Below are 16,675 nucleotides of genomic sequence, written 5' to 3'. Positions count from 1 at the left end.
TAAGGAATGTGGAGATGGGGATTATTATGGGCTGCTTTTATGAAGCCGTGTTAGCGGTTTAACGCACGTAATAGCACACGCTAATTTGCCGGCCGTGCTAGCCGCTCCCGCCTCCTCTTGAGCAGGCGGTAGTTTTCCGGCTAGCGTGAGGGTTTGCGCGCGCTGAAAAGGTGCGTGCGATAAAGCTGCCAACGCGGCTTCGTAAAAGGAGCCCTAAATGTTTTTCTGTGTTTAAAGATTGTTATTGATTGGGGGGAGGGGGAGATAAGTTCTAAACTGGATTTTTGCAGAATATTAAGTGTTGTATCTAAGTTTAAAATGTTTTTATTTGCTGATACACTTATTGTAAGTTTTTTAAAAATGTATAAAGAATTAAAAAAAAAAAAAAAAGTACAAAGAAGGAGAATGAGAATGATAAAGGGGATGAGGAAAGGCTAATGAGGTGAGGGCTGAAGAAATGGCTGAAGAGAGATACGAGAGAGCTCTACAAAATACGGAGTGGAGTGCAATCACTTGTTTACACTTTCCAAAAATGCAAGAACTAGGGGGCATGCAATGTGCCCTTTCGTAACTGCTTGAAGGCTTATTATCTGCTGGGAAGCTCAGTCGATCTTTTGTTTTCAAGTCTGTAGAGATCTGGAATGAACTTCCTGAGAAAACCAAAAAAACCCTGTGGAGTGACGATGTTCCTAAATGGACTTTATTTGAAAGTGTCAAAGTTCCAAAGGTCCACTGAAATCATCCACATAAAAGCCTTAAAGGACCTAGTCCGCTAGGGATACAGGACCCAACACGGTCCGCGTTTCGACAAAAAGTCATCTTCAGGGGTCCCTGGGGGTCTTATAAAGGTGAATACGTGGGAAACAATTGTGTGGTGAACCGGAAGTGAGACGCTGCTTGCGTTTACAATAGAACTTCCTGACTCCATTAGGCTTTTAGGCCAGCTGCAATTATTTCGCAAATTCCTGAAAACTTTGTTGTTCTCGCAATTTTTAAATGGTTTAACTACAGCCTCAACGAAATGATAATATTATAGTTCTTTTTCTTATGTACTTTAGTTTTTAATTAGTTCTTCCTTCTCCTATGTTTTCTGCTATGTACTCTAGTCTTAATTATATGTGAACCGAGTCGAGCTCCACTGGGAGATGACCCGGTCTATAAACCAAAGATTAGATTAGATTAGAATTTCAGGAAGCCTTTGGTAGTGTACAGGGTTTTTTTAGTTATTACTTATTTTAGGAGATTTATAAGAGAATGTTTAGGAATGTTTTTGCTAATGTGCATATGTTTGGCTGTTTGTTTATTTATGCTTATGTATGTATGCTTATGTAACCCGCATGGATTTTGGGATATGTAGGATATAAATGTTTTAAATAAATAAAGCTATTAAGTAGTAATTTTAAAACAAACTGGAGAAAATATTTTTCCACTCAACATGATATTAAACTCTAGTATTCATTGCTAGAAAATGTGGTAAAAGCAGTTAGCTCCGCAGGGATTAAAAAAAACAACCCAACAAACAAACCAGTTTGGCTAATTTCCTAAAAGAAAAGTCCATTATTAAGATGGACTTGAGAAAATCCACTGCTTATTTTTAGGATAAGCAGCATAAAATCTCTTTTACTCTTTTGGGACCTGGATTAGCCACTATTGGAAACAAGATACTGGCCTTGATGGACCTGCATTCTGTCCCAGTATAGCAACATTTATGTTCTTAAGAGATAGGAGGCTTCTCTCAATGGGCCTTTAGTCTGAACCAGTATGGTACATCTTATGCCCTTATATAGGTGCCATAATATGATTCAGCTATGGCCACTGAAGTAGACTGGCAAAACTAATTCATTTCACAAAGACTAACTGAGCAGAAATTTCCACCACTTTATGTTAGAAATTAGATAGCCTGCAGCAAGATTTGAAAGTACAAGCTGAAGACAGTCACAGGCACCTTACCATAGCTCTTGAACAGGTCTGGTTGCTTTAGAGGTAGTTCAATGGTCTCTTGGATGGTTTTCAGCTGGCTGCTCAAACCTCCTATCATATCATAAGTAACTCTGGCTGCCTTGTGTCTTTTCTGAGTCTCAGCACCAGGCTTAGTCACTGTGAAACTCATCCTAGTTCTTATAGAGATGCTGTAGAAAGCCTCAATGTTGCTTTTTGACAAATCTGTAACAGGCTGAAGCCAGCTCCCCTGTGCTCTGCTCTCTCCTTGACCAGACTGAGAGCTCTGTAGGGGCTCTGGGCTCTCTTCCAGTGCAGAGTTTTCCCCTACAGCACTAAGTTCTAGTGATGCTCTGGGTTCTTCCCATTTCTGTGGTGTGCTGGCAGCAGTTGGGCTCTCTCCGATGTCCAACTGGCTGAGCTGTAAGGAGAGATTGAGGCCGTGGGTGTCCAGAGCTGGTTCCTGTGTGTTGTTGAATGGGATCTCACATGGCATTGCCAGCGTGGCACCATCGCTTCCTCTCACCCTTGTCACCATCAAACTGCAAGGTCTTCCAAGGAACACCACGCTCAGGAGGTTGCCAGGCAAAACGATCTTCCCATCTGCATAAGATTTATAAAAAGGAGTGAAAATATTATTTTTTCCAATAGTACTGTGGCAGTATTAATACAGTGAAGCTTTCACCACTTGAGTTTGGCAGAGACTGAGCGCCTCTCGTTTCCTTGCACGGAAAAGTGCTCACATCATCGTAGTAGGTTTTCTGCTCGACACAATCCACTGTATAAAGTGAAAACCTCTTTGGGGGGGGGCTCAAGTTTTACACCAGACAGTATGGGGCTCATAATCGAAACTTAAACACGTCTAAAAATCCTCCCAAGTCAGCACTTGGACGACCTAAAAGACAGCTCATCCAAGTGCCGATAATCAAACCTATTTTTTGGACGTATCCAGAGACTTTTTAGGCCTCTGAATGCCGCTGTGCTCCCAGAGCTAAAAGGAGCATTTCTGGAGGAGTGGGTAGGGTGGGATGTGGGCCAACCTAGACTTGGTCGTCCCTCAGGGATAATTGAAGGTTTTACGAGACTTCCTGGATGGAACTTATACGTTGTGACTTAGACAATGTAAAAACAGGTATAGTGCCCAAAGGTATCCAAAGTGATCAGATAACCACTGTAGAGACAAAGTAAAGACCCCCCCACACTCCCCCAGTGTTCACTGATTTCACAAAGATTGGAATAAAAACGTACATACATGTCTCCAGAACATCAGCACCTAGTATAGGAAAACCTAGTAGAGCTGCACACAGGTCTCTTAAATGGCCTAATGAACCATAGTGAGGAGGACCTAGGCCCATAAGCCACTCTAACCACTACATTCATGGTAGAACATGTGAGCCCAGCAAAACCCCCAAAACCCTACTCTACTGCCATATAGATGGCACCTGCAGCCATAAGGGCTATTGGGGTTGTAGACAGGTGGGTTTAGTGGGTTTTGGGGGTGTTCTGGGGGGAGTCCAAAACAATGAAAAATTCCACTTTGTTTTTTAACAGGAGGATGAAGGGTCTCAGAGACCTGCTTGATTTTAAACACTGCAGTTTTAATCATCGACCCAAATTTCCACCTCCTCCTTTATGCTCAATTTAAATCTCTTTATTGATATGAATTGATATTAAACTTTTCAATTTTTTAATTCATAAGAGATTTTGACTTATCTTTTAACATGCTTTAGAACTGCGTCCTTCCTCTTTTTAGGGCTAGATCCTTTCGCAGCCAGTCCTTCCTTTGCAGACCCTTTCCACGTCCAAACGGTTTTGTTCTGGGAGTTTGGGTCTCGGACAAAAATTTGGTCGAGAATGTGGTATAAAGATAGACATACTGGCGGTCTGGACGTCCAGATAGACGATTTTCAAAAAATATATATATTTTAGACATATTTTTCGAGAATGGGCATTTCCCCACTGCCAACTTTGGGCATTTAGCACTATACGTCCCAATTGGACTTAGACGTTTCTTTGGATTATCCCAGGACAAGCAGGCATGATATTCTCACATGTGGGTGATGTCATCTATGGAGCCCCGATGCGGGGATGATGTCACCCACATGTGAGAATATATGCCTGCTGTCCCTGGATAACACCTGTTACGGTAAGTAACTGTGCTTTATGCCCCTCTGAATATCCAGAGTATTACATTTCAACACTTTGAATTCACCTGAGGTAGCTATGCAGGAAAAAGGGAAAAAAGTTCAGTATCTTGTCAACCGCTTTGCATTCTCTACAAATCTTCGACCCATAAGGAGAATTTCTCTATTCTCTCTTCCTACGCTAAAGGGATGTACTGTAAAAAGATTCCTGGACAAAACTTGAGCTTACCAGACTGGTGTCTGGAGCAAAACCTTAAGTGCCCTATTTATGAATTCATTGTCTTATCAAATCTTATTTGTATGACAAATTTCCTTGAGAAACCTCTTTTGTGAATTTTTCCCCTTACCAAGGTTTAGAACAAACGCCAGGAAGTTCTTTTTCACTCAGAGGGTGGTGGATACATGGAACGCGCTACCGGAGGATGTGATAAGCAGGAGCACGCTACAGGGCTTCAAAGAGGGTCTGGACAGGTACCTGGAGGACAAAGGGATTGAGGGGTACAGATAGGAGTAGAGGTAGGTAATAGGGATAGGATTAGTAGATTAGAGGCAGTTACAAAATTAGTCAGGGACACGGTTCAGGCAATTAGCCCTGATGGGCCACCGCGAGAGTGGACCGCTGGGCAGGATGGACCTCTGGTCTGACTCAGCAGAGGCAACTTCTTATGTTCTTATGTTCCTAAATGTTTAAGGAAACCTGTGAAATCTCTTTTGTATGACAATTTTGGCGAAACAAACCCAACCATGCTAGTTACACAATTCCCATGTGTTCCATCTGCGTCTGGCAGATTCTCTTTGTTGTAAACCGCTCTGAACTGTTAAGGTATAGCAGGTTGTAAATAAATTATTCTTATGTTCTGAAGTGTTCCACCGCACTACAAATCACCATGAGGACACTGATGAGTCTTATGTAATAATTACCAACATGGATAAAGAGTGAAAGAAATTGGGACCCACCTAGCTGGTGCCACGTATCTGCACAGAGTAAACGTGGCACTTTCAGGTATTCATGGGTGCCTAAAAATATAGAGGAATGCCACGCCTGCTTCCTTCTCAGGGCTGCTCATGCTTTTCTTCCACCTACTCCCTTTTTGTCCTCCTCTGCTCAGGCCTACTCATGCATTTGAGAAAGTAGCACAAGAAAGACTTCCAAGGAAATCGGAAAGTCATGGGATAGGAGGTATGTCCTATTATGGCTTAAGAACTGGAGAGAGTAGGTTTAAATGGTCAATATTCTCAATGGAGAAGGGTCCCTAGGGGTCCTTCCTGGGATCGCTGCTTTTTAACATGTTTATCAATGATCTAGAGATGAGAATAACTAATAAGATAATTAAATTTGCTGATGACAGAGTTAAATCGCAAGAGGGTTGTGAGAAATTGCAAGAGGACCTTGTGAACCTGGAAGACTGAGTGTCAAAATGGCAAATGACATTTAATATAAACAAGTGCAAAGTGATGAATGTGGAAAAGAGGAACCCAAACTAGAGCTCCATCACGCTCCTTTCTTTCAACTCCCTGTTCCAGTTTATTTTCTCCATCACTTTGTGTTCTCTGGGACATATAAATCCAAGAGGCCTCTTCTGTTTATCCCATGCTTTCTTAAACTCTATCAGAGCTGGTCCTTATCAAGGAACTGTAGAGATGATTTACCAGAACTTCACCCTAGCATGTTTAGGTAAAATGGTGGTTATCAAGTATGAGCATGGGTGACTGCAGCTGCTCTTAACTCTTAAACCCCATCATCTGTTCAATGCCCATATTTTCAACATTCCCAAAATAAACTCCCTGATCACTTATTTTGCATTACTTTACAAATGTTCTTATATGCTGTAAACACCTTGCAAGTTCTATGCGGATTACACACATGCAAAGTACACACACGGTTTTAAGGATTCCTACAATCCAGGACCTACAGAGTAAAGACAAACAAAGAAAAATCAGAACCATGGTCCAACCCCTGTGGTGTACCCCAAGGATCGCCATTATCCCCAACACTCTTCAATCTCTACATTGCATCCCTCGGCACCTGCCTAGACAAAATAGGCTTTACCTCCTATAGGTATGCAGACGACATCACCGTCCTCCTTCCTTTTGAACAGCCATCGCCCACCATGACAGACACACTACACAGAACTCTAGAAACAGTGGCAACATGGATGAAAGACCACAAACTAAAACTGAACCCAGACAAAACAAAATTCATACTTCTCGAAAAAAATAAAACCCCCAACCATAACAAACCTAGTAATAAACTCAATCACATACCCCATTCAACCCGCTCTAAAACTTCTGGGAATGACGATAGACAGATGCTGCACCATGCAATCACAAATCAAGTTTATTATTAAGTTTCAAGTTTATTATGTTTTTATATACCACCTATCAAGGTTATCTAAGCGGTTTTTACAATCAGGTACTCAAGCATTTTTCCCTCTCTGTCCCGGTGGGCTCACAATCTATCTAACGTACCTGGGGCTATGGAGGATTAAGTGACTTGCCCAGGGTCACAAGGAGCAGCATGGGGTTTGAACCCACAACCCCAGGGTGCTGAGTAGAGAGTTGCGCGGGGACAGAAATCCCACCCGTCCCCACCCGTCCCCGCCAAAATCCCACCCATCCCCACCCGTCCCCGTGAGGAATCCCTCCGTCCCCACCCGTCCCCGTGAGGAATCCCTCCGTCCCCACCCGTCCCCGCGAGGAATCCCCTCCGTCCCCACCCGTCCCCGCGAGGAATCCCCTCCGTCCCCACCCGTCCCCGCGAGGAATCCCCTCCGTCACCATCCTTCCCTATAAACTTCAGAAATAGTTATTTTATTTAATTATGCTACTGAATTAAAGGCTCTGGTAGAGACCCATTTACAAATAAGCAAAGAGACTATTAATTTGGAAATATTAATTGGGAAGAATACATACTTTGTAAATGGGTTTCTACCAGAACCTCTAATGTAAATATAAAATATAAATACTCAGCTGATGAGAACCCACAAACTGTCAGCTGAGGACTTCCTTTGCAGTTGGCCTGGGGTCCCTTTTGCCAAGCTTGGCAGGCAGCAGTAGCGTCCCTGAGTCACAGATGCTGGCACCTCAGTGGCTCATGGATGCTGCCAGCGACTGCTGCGCTTGGTGGAGGGGAGTTCTGACCATCTCTAGAGGAGGTCCTCTGCTGGCGGTGCTTGGGGATCCCCACCAGTCACAGCAAGGGCCAACAAGTACTTCAACACTGTAGAAATAAAACCAGAAATGCATTTCCTTTTCTTTTGAACACAAAACAAAGATATCTGCCATATACATTTCCCAAGGCAGATGACTCTATGCAATGTCACCTCGGTAACAAAATACAAAAATAGACAAATACACCCCCTCCCTTTTTACTAAACCACAATAGTAGGTTTTAGCACAGGGAGTTACGCTGAATGCCTCGCGCTGCTCTCAATGCTCATAGGCTCCCTGCGCTAAAAAACAATATTGCGGTTTAGTAAAAGGGAGCCATAGTGCAAAATATAGACAGCAGATATAAATTCTCAAAACAGACACATTTTGATCACTAAATTGAAAATAAAATCATTTTTCCTACCTTTGCTGTTTGGTGATTTCATGAGTCTCTGGTTGCACTTTCTTCTTCTGACTGTGCATCCAATCTTTCTTCCTTTCTTTCAGCCTCCTGTATGTTTCCTCTCCTCCAGACCTCATTCTCTCCCCCAACTTTTTCTTTCTGTCTCCCTGTTCCCCCTTCTTTCTGTCTCTCTGTCTGCCCCCTTTCTTTCTTTCTCCGTGCCCTCCCCCAAGCCACTCGGTTTGCTGCCACCGCCATCGGGGAATAGTCCCCAAGCCACCGCTGTCCCAAGCTTTCCCTGCAGAAGCGTCGCGCTGACCAGCATTCCGCTCCCTGACGTCAATTCTGACGTAGGAGAGGAAGTTCCGGGCCAACAAGGCATTTCTCCTCATTCCATCCAGCCTGAGCCCCATCTCTCCTTGATCCAGCATTTCCCTTCTGTGTCTGTCAGAATTACCATTCCACCTATTTTCCAGCATCACCCTTCTTTGTGTCCATCTCACCTATATCCCTATCTCACCACTTTTTCAGAATCTTCATTTGTCTCTGTCCTTGTCTTTACCCCATATTCACCATTTGCCCTTTCAATGTCTTTATCTCCCCCCCCACACACACTTTTTCAGCATTACTTCTATGTCTCTATTTCACCTCCTCTTCATGTCCCCTCTGTATCTCTATCCTTATTCAGAAGGTCCTGCTTACCCTTTCTCTTCTTTGTGTCACTATCTCCATTTTCAGCTTTCCCCTCTTTTCCTTTGTTACTGCACCCTGTAGCCAGAATCTTTCCACCCTCTCTCCACTCCGGCCCAGCCCAGTATGAAATATTTCCTTTTGTTTCTCTCCCCTCTCTCTTCTCCTCCCTCACCCACGAGTCCTGCATCTGGCCCTCTCCCTTCTACCTGCACCTGGCAACACCCCCCTGCTCCGCGGCTCTCTTAAGCAACTCGTCAGCAGCGGTGATCAAGACAAGCTGCCGACATCGAGGCCTTCCCTCTACGAGTCCCGCCTTTGTGGAAAAAGGAAGTTGAAACAAGCGGGACTCGCAGAGGGTAGGCCCCGACGTCAGAAGCTGCTGGTGAGTTGCCGAAGAGAGCCGCGGAGCAGGGGATGTGGCCGGAAGCAGGTAGAAGGGAGAGGGAGATAGGAAGGCTGTAGAAGCTCCGGAGCATGACACCGAACCCGGCCAGGATGATTTCTTTTTCAGGCTGCTGCTGCCGCTGCCATCCCCCACCCGAAATGACAAAAAACAGCCTAATGCCCGCGTCGGGAAATAGCCATGCTGAGCAGTGAGCTCAGCACGTACACAGATGAAAGCCTTGCTTGCTGATTGGTCCGGCGGCACGGTGGGGCGGGGCCGCCGGACCAATCAGCAAGCAAGGCTTTCATCTGTGTACGTGCTGAGCTCACTGCTCAACATGGCTATTTCCCGACGCGACGCCAGACTTGCATCGCCAGAATTTAGGTAGGTTGTTTTCATCCCCGTGGGAGTCCCGTGGACAAGGGGGCGTCCCCGTGGGAGTCCCGTGGGTCAGGGGGGCATCCCCGTGGGAGTCCCGTGGGCCAGGGGGCGTCCCCGTGGGAGTCCCGTGGGCCAGGGGGGGAACCCGCGGGATCCCCGCGGGACCCGCGGGATCCCCGCGATCCCCGTTCCCGTGCAGACCTCTAGTGCTGAGGCTGTAGATCCAACCACTGCGCCACACACTCCTCCAACCAAACAATACAGAAATCATTTTACTTGGGTAGTCCGAGGGGCTATTCAGCCGTACTCTCTGGTTAAGTGCCACTCACTATCCCCACTCAGGCAGCGACCTGCTTAAATCGCTCTGAATATGAGCCCCATCCTGCCTCAGTATAGGGCCAGCAAACCTTGCAGACTGGAGAGAGCACTAGGTGAGATTTGTTTTAATAAAAGAGGCTTTGTCTTACCAAAATGCCTAAGAATAAAGGCAGAGAGCTCTTCCGTGCTGATGCAGTTGTCCTTCTCCCTGTTACAATAGAAACAAAATCAGAGCAATACAGAGCCACTATGATATTAGGGAAGGAAAAAAGAAAGTAAAAGAAAAGAATAAATTTAGGCCATCACCGCACACCAAACAGATGTGTTCAACATAGGGCTCCTTTTACTAAGGTGCACGCAGCAGATTTGCGCACACTAACCCCGCGCTACGCGGCTAGAACTAATGCCAGCTCAATGCGTGTAGTGCGTGCTATTCTGCGCGTGAAAGACCTAACGCAGCTTAGTAAAAGGAGCCCATAGTCTCTGCAATGACACCTGGATCGTTTTCTTGGGTGGTGACTCAATGGAAACTAGCATCATTTTGCATTTGCCCATAAGAACATAAGTATTGCCGTTGCTGGGTCAGACAAGTGGTCCATCATGCCCAGCAGTCCGCTCACGCAGTGGCCCTCAGGTCAAAGACCAGCGCCCTAACTGAGACCAGCCCTACCTGCGTACGTCCGTGTTCAGCAGGAACTTATCTAGCTTTGCCTTGAATCCCTGGAGGGTGTTTTCCCCTATGACAGACTCCGGAAGAACGTTCCAGTTCTCCACCACTCTCTGGGTGAAGAAGAACTTCCTTACATTTGTATGGAATCTATCCCCTTTTAACTTTAGAGAGTGCCCTCTTGTTCTCTCTACCTTGGAGAGGGTGAATAACCTGTCTTTATCTACTAAGTCTATTCCCTTCATTATCTTGAATGTTTCGATCATTCCCCTCTCAATCTCCTCTATTCGAGGGAGAAGAAGCCCAGTTTCTCTAATCTCTCATTGTACGGCAACTTCTTTAGTTCCTTAACCATTTTAATCGCTCTTCTCTGGACCCTTTCGAGTAGTACTATGTCCTTCTTCATGTACGGCAACCAATGCTGTACACAGTACTCCAGATGAGGGCGCACCATGGCCCAGTACAGCGGCATAATAGCCTTCTCCGATCTGTTCATGATCCCCTTCTTTATCATTCCTAGCATTCTGTTCACCCTTTTTGCCGCCGCCACACATTGCACGGACGGCTTCATCAATTTGTCGATCAGAACTCCCAAGTCTCTTTCCTGGGAGGTTTTTCCAAGTACCGCCCCAGACATCCTGTATTCGTGCATGAGATTTTGTTACCTACATGCATCACTTTACACTTATCCACGTTGAACCTCATCTGCCATGTTGATGCCCATTCCTCGAGCTTGATTATGTCACGTTGCAGATCTTCGCAATCCCTCTGCGTCTTCACTACTCTGAATAACTTCGTATCGTCCGCAAATTTAATTACTTCGCTCATTGTACCTATGCCCAGATCATTTATAAAGATGTTGAAGAGCACGGGTCCAAGCACCGAGCCCTGTGGCACTCCACTGGTGACGCTCCTCCAGTCCGAGTATTAGCCCACATTAAATTTCATCTGTCATTTGGCTATGGTAGAAAACTGGGACGTGGTAAGTCCAGGTAACATATATGCTATGTATTCAATGCTCTTCCGGAGTCTGTCATAGGGGAAAACACCCTCCAGGGATTCAAGACAAAGTTGGACAAGTTCCAACTGGAACGTACGCAGGTAGAGCACTGGTCTTTGACCTAGGGGCCGCCGCGGAAGCAGACTGCTGGGCATGATGGACCACTGGTCTGACCCAGCAGCGGCAATTCTTATGTTCTTCAAATTTCATAAGGTCCTTCTACATGAATAACACGAGCCCAACACTCATTTTGGTGCCTCAAATGTTCGACCTGTTTCTGGGTATATTTGACCTGCTGATTCCAAAAATGGCACCGGTTTTCTCCTATCAGCTCTAGTTTTCGAGATACAGAACATATGCCATATACCACTCTTCACTCTACTCGCCCATTAAAAAATCAGGATATTTTAATGTAGTGTTTAAATTACGGTAATATCTTTTTTTTTTCTTTTTTTTTTAATCTTTATTCCTTTTTATTTCTCTCAACAAGTGTACAATATTATTACAATAAATTAATATCTTTTAAGCATGAATGAAACATTACAAATGAATAGAAAAGTGTACAAGATGATACAAACTTTCCAGTCATTCGATACACAAGAAGCTCCTTTTGTAAGACTTCTATGAAGGATCTACCAGGACAACCCCGCATAAGATTCCAACCATAGTCTGCCATCATGTATGCATCCCATCTTCCTTGGTATCTGGCTTCCATTGTTTTATGTCTTGGCAAAATCTTTTACCTTGCTCTTTGCTTAAGTCATGACGGTTACAGAAAGAGTGGTAGATGCATGGAACAGTCTCCTGGAAGAGGTGGTGGAGACAGAGACTGTGTCTGAACTGAAAAGGGCCTGGGATAGGCCCGTGTGGGATCTCTTGGAGAGAGAAAGAGATAATGGTTACAGCGGATGGGCAGACTAGATGGGCCATTTGGCCTTTATCTGTCATCATGTTTCTAAGGTTCTCTGGGAAGCGATCTAAGTGACTTGTGCAGATAATGGACCTTTTTTTAACACTCATGTTACAGCCAAGCCTGTTGAAATTAAAGCTTCTAATCAAACGCTGCTCAGAGGCATGAAGACCACCGCCTCATCAACGCGTTAAGCATTAAGAAGAAAGCAAACGAGGCGAAAATGTCAACCCGTGCATAATATTTGAGACTACGCCCTGTGTTTGAAACTAAGTTGAAGTTTAGTGCCGGTTCCCTGAAGCAGTACCGAAACGTGGTACGTCGGAACCAATGAACTTAAAAGCTAAGTCTCATAAACTTTAGTAGATCTAAAAGTCATGAACATATGATGTATACTCTATAGCCCGTGTGGCTTGTGAAAATGTAATTAATTACCATCAGCACTAGTTGTAACTCATACTGAACACTGCAATGATTGGGTGGTGAGGCGGTGGTATCTACCTTCATGTCTCTAAGCAGAGTTCGATTAGGAGTTGATATGTACCATATTTAGGTTACTCCATTTTGACTTTACAGAGTGACTATTTCATAAAATTTGCATTACTCATTTTTGGTCACTCAACAGTCTAAAGAGTTGAGTTCATTTTGCCCTTTATTGTGTGAATCAGTACGCTGCTATGCTGTCTGGAGCCCTGACACAGCTTGTCTAGCGAAACGGTAGCTAGCCTAGGACTGGCAGAGACTAAAATACATTTTCAACATCATTGAACATTCTACCTACAAGCTAAGTAGTTTTGATTTTTCCGACACCATTTTGAAACATTTACTGTGTCTGCTGTAGGTAGGAGGGGGGTCAAGATCCGGTGAAGATATTTTCCCTTTCTAGTGCAGTAATTGAAATCATTACGCACGGGGTTCTGAGGCTCTCCCCTCATTCATTATTATAAGAATTGATGTGCATGAAACTTTCAATGAAATTGTGGCATAAGTAAATTATTTCTTGAATACCAGTGAGAAAGTTATAGGAGTTGGATTTGATTTTCTTTCTCATTCCTGTATAGAAGATTTTTTGGTTATACAAGTCACTTAATCCCCCCATTGCCCCAGGTACATTAGATAGATTGTGGGACAGACAGGGAAAAATGCTTGAGTACCTGATTAAATCCATGTAAACCATTCTGAGCTCCCCTTGGAGAACGGTATAGAAAAGTGAATGAATAAATACCGTAAATAAATAGTATAGTAGAATTTTAGATCCTGAGTGACATTTTTGGTGTTTTCTTTTACTTAAATTATGCCTGGTACTAAATTTTGGATTTAGACCACACTTTTCTCAGTAATAGCTCAAGGCAATTTATATTTGGGTAAATAAAGTAGCTCTTTTCCTGTCCTCTGAGGGCTTACAATTTAAGGTTTGTACCTGAGGCAAAGGAGGGTTAAGTGATTTATCCAAGATCTCAAGGCGCATCAAGGGAGGAAGACTGGCAATGCCCTGGAGAAGGGAGTCAAAAGGGCTGCGTCGGCTTAGTTTGAGGGGCAGGCTTTACGGTAGGCGGCTGTTGCTGACGAGCCTGTTGGTGCTGTTGGCGTTGCCTCCGAGGTTGAGGAGGATGAGGCTGAACCGGCCGAGCAGAAATCCTCCTCTGATACGATGGTTGTTGTCTAAATGGACGAGGAGGAGGAGGCTTCTTCTTATTTTTCAACAAGGTGTCCCACCGTGTTTCATGGGCAGAAAGCTTTTGCATGGTGGTATCCATGGACTCCCCAAACAGCTCATCCCCTAGGCAGGGCGCATTGGCAAGCCGGTCCTGGTGGTTCACATTCAGGTCTGAGACTCGGAGCCATGCCAACCGTCTCATCGCTACAGACATAGCAGTGGCCCGTGATGTCAGTTCAAAAGTATCATAAATTGAACGGACCATAAACTTCCTGAGTTACAAAAGGCTGGAGGTGCAGGAAGTTTTCGGTCCGGAATATACTTTTGAAAAGAGGCCACCTGTTGGATGAGATGTTTCAGGTAAAAAGAGAAGTGAAACGCGTAATTACCTGAACGGTTGGCCAACATCGCATTTTGGTAAAGACGTTTCCCAAATTTATCCATGGCCTTGCCCTCTCTGCCAGGAGGGACAGAGGCATATACACTAGCTCCCGTAGATTTCTTCAGGGTCGACTCCACCAGCAGAGACTCATGGGGAAGTTGGTGTTTGTCAAACCCTGGAATAGGAATCACTTTATAAAGTGATTCCAGTTTCCTAGGGACTCCTGGAATTGTTAGAGGAGTTTCCAAATTCTTGTAAAAAGTTTCCCTCAAGATGTCATGGAGGGGTAACTTCAAAAACTCTTTGGGAGGTTGGTCAAAATCCAAAGCATCGAGAAATGCCTTGGATTTTTTAGAGTCAGACTCTAGAGAAATTGAAAGGGTGTCTGACATCTCCTTTAGGAACTTGGTGAAGGAGGAGTGCTCTGGCTTACTAGAAGGATCCTGCACCGATGGATCATCCTCATCAGACGAATAATCTTCCTCGGTACCGAGGGGATCGTCAGACTCATCCCACAAGTCAGGGTCCCGTACCGATTGAAGACGGCCCTGAGAAAGGGGAGTGGAGGATTCGGTATGCTTGGTCTTGCGTACCGATTTCCCTGAACGTGTCGATACCGTACCCGGTGACTGCACAGCGGTACGGGTGTCAGAGAACGGTACCGGATCAGAAGCCGAGTAAGCAGTACGCCGAAGAGACTTCGGCTCTGCCGACAGAACAGGCATAGATATAGATTTTTGCAGTGCCGATAACGTCGATGCCGATAAAAGAGGCTGGTCGACAATCGGCACCGAAGGCTCAGTAGGTATTGACACTGGAAGGTTTGGAGTCAGTAGAGCCGGGAGCAATTGTTGCTCCTTAAGTTGGACCTGTAGGATGGAGGCAATACGCTCATCCAGAGTCGGTCCCGATGGCACCGGTACCGCTTTTTTCTTGCTCGGTACCTGCGGTGCAGCTCGAAGCTCAGGCGAAGTCGATGCCGATGAAGAGGCAGTAACTTCAATGGGAGCGGAGCGCTTACGGGGCCGGCGCGCAGTCTGCAGGACTTGGCTCACTGCATGCTCGACTGGCGGCCCGAGAACAGTAGGGGAAGGCTTCTTAGCCGGCTTACCTACGGGGTGCGACACCGGCGATGGATCTTGCGGTGCCGACACTACCAGTGTCGACTTGGAGGAAGTTGCAGGAGTCGATACCGGTGGAACTTCCATAGCGGTACCGAAAAGGATCCGCTGCTGTATTTGACGATTTTTTAAAGTTCTCTTTTGAAGAGAACTACAGCGGGTGCACGTTTCTGCCCTATGGTCCGGACCCAGACACTGCAGGCACCACTTGTGCGGGTCGGATAATAATATAGGGCGCGCACACCGCTAACACTTTTTAAAACCCGGTGAAGGGGGCATGAAGGGAAAAACGGCCGTAGCAAAATCGAAGCCCGAGGCTTCGATGGTGCCAACAGGCCGACCGAAAAAAAATTAAAAAAAAGTGATTTTTTTTTTTTTTTTAACACAAACGAAATAAAATAAGAAAGAGAACAATTCTCGAAGAAAAAGAACACGCGAGCGGGAAGGCGAGTAACAATGAAAAAAATTTCCAACAGCCGTTGGAAACACACTTCTTCTTAGCTCCGCGGAAAATAAGAAACTGGGGACCGCGCGCCTTCGTCGGGCGGGAAGGCACTCGCGCACGCGCGGTGCGGCCTAACTAGAACTTTCTAAGTTCTTAGAGTGCAATCACTCTAAAATTGTCCGTACCGGGGCTCCGTCGGTGCCGTCACCCATGAGTCAAGAATATGCTGCCTGCTTGTCCTGGGATAAAGCTCTATGGCCTCACAATGCAGGTGTAAAGAGCCTTAGCCTATGGGAAGAGGAAATGCAAATGTTAAGAGCCTTAGCCAATAGGGAGAGGAGGAGATAGTGGATGCTGCAGATGGGCCATTTGGTCTTTATCTGCCGTCATGTTTCTATGTAAAGGTACAGCTCTTCTATGAAGAGAAGCTAAACTGATTAGGGCTCTTCAGTGATGGGGGGGAGGGGACAGCAGATATGATATAGGGTTTAGTAAACCATGAGTGGGGTGGAATAGGTACATACTAAACAATTGTTTACCCTTCCGAACAGTTCCAAGTCTGTGGAACACTTCATGAAACTAGCAGCAGATTGAAAACAAATTAGAGGAAGTATTTTTTTCACTCAACCTACAGTTAAGCCATGGAATTTGTTGCCAGAGGATGTGGTCAAGGCATCCATCATTGCTGGATTGAAAAGTCCATAAATAATTAGTGGTTAGGTACACATGGGAAGCCACTGCTTATCCTGGGAGTATACAAACGAGGAATGAATCTTCTCTTTAAGATCTGCCAAATATTTCATTATGACCTGTGGTCAAGGTCAGAGACAGATTTCTACACTCTATGAAGAGTTGCTTCACTCGGCATGCCATCTTACAGTCTTGGATGTCCCATTTTTGGGGTACTGAATTATGAGTTACTTGCATATTTGACTTTGAAAATTTTTCTCATCACTAGACACAATTTCCCTCATCCTGCAGCTAGTGACACCATATCCATTTGTCAGTCCCAAAAATCATGTAGACTCCTCTAGAGCAGTGGTCTCAAACTCAAACCCTTTGCAGGGCCACATTTTGGATT

General features: G+C 45.1%; 1 protein-coding gene across 2 annotated transcripts in view; it reads right to left on the bottom strand.

The window, feature by feature from the left end:
• SPATA5 (spermatogenesis associated 5) overlaps positions 1-16,675 on the bottom strand; it is a 460,802-nt gene that overhangs the window by 378,987 nt on the left and 65,140 nt on the right. For both annotated transcript variants that reach the window (XM_033938624.1, XM_033938615.1), the window contains exons 4-5: positions 9,562-9,620; positions 1,951-2,541 (exon numbers count right to left, since the gene is read on the bottom strand). In XM_033938624.1, the coding sequence (XP_033794515.1) occupies positions 1,951-2,541; positions 9,562-9,620 (650 nt within the window). The remainder of the gene's footprint in view (positions 1-1,950; positions 2,542-9,561; positions 9,621-16,675) is intronic.

The sequence above is a fragment of the Geotrypetes seraphini genome, chromosome 1, assembly GCF_902459505.1.
Source record: "Geotrypetes seraphini chromosome 1, aGeoSer1.1, whole genome shotgun sequence".
NCBI lineage: Eukaryota > Metazoa > Chordata > Amphibia > Gymnophiona > Dermophiidae > Geotrypetes > Geotrypetes seraphini.
This window is presented reverse-complemented; position numbering and strand designations above follow the sequence as displayed.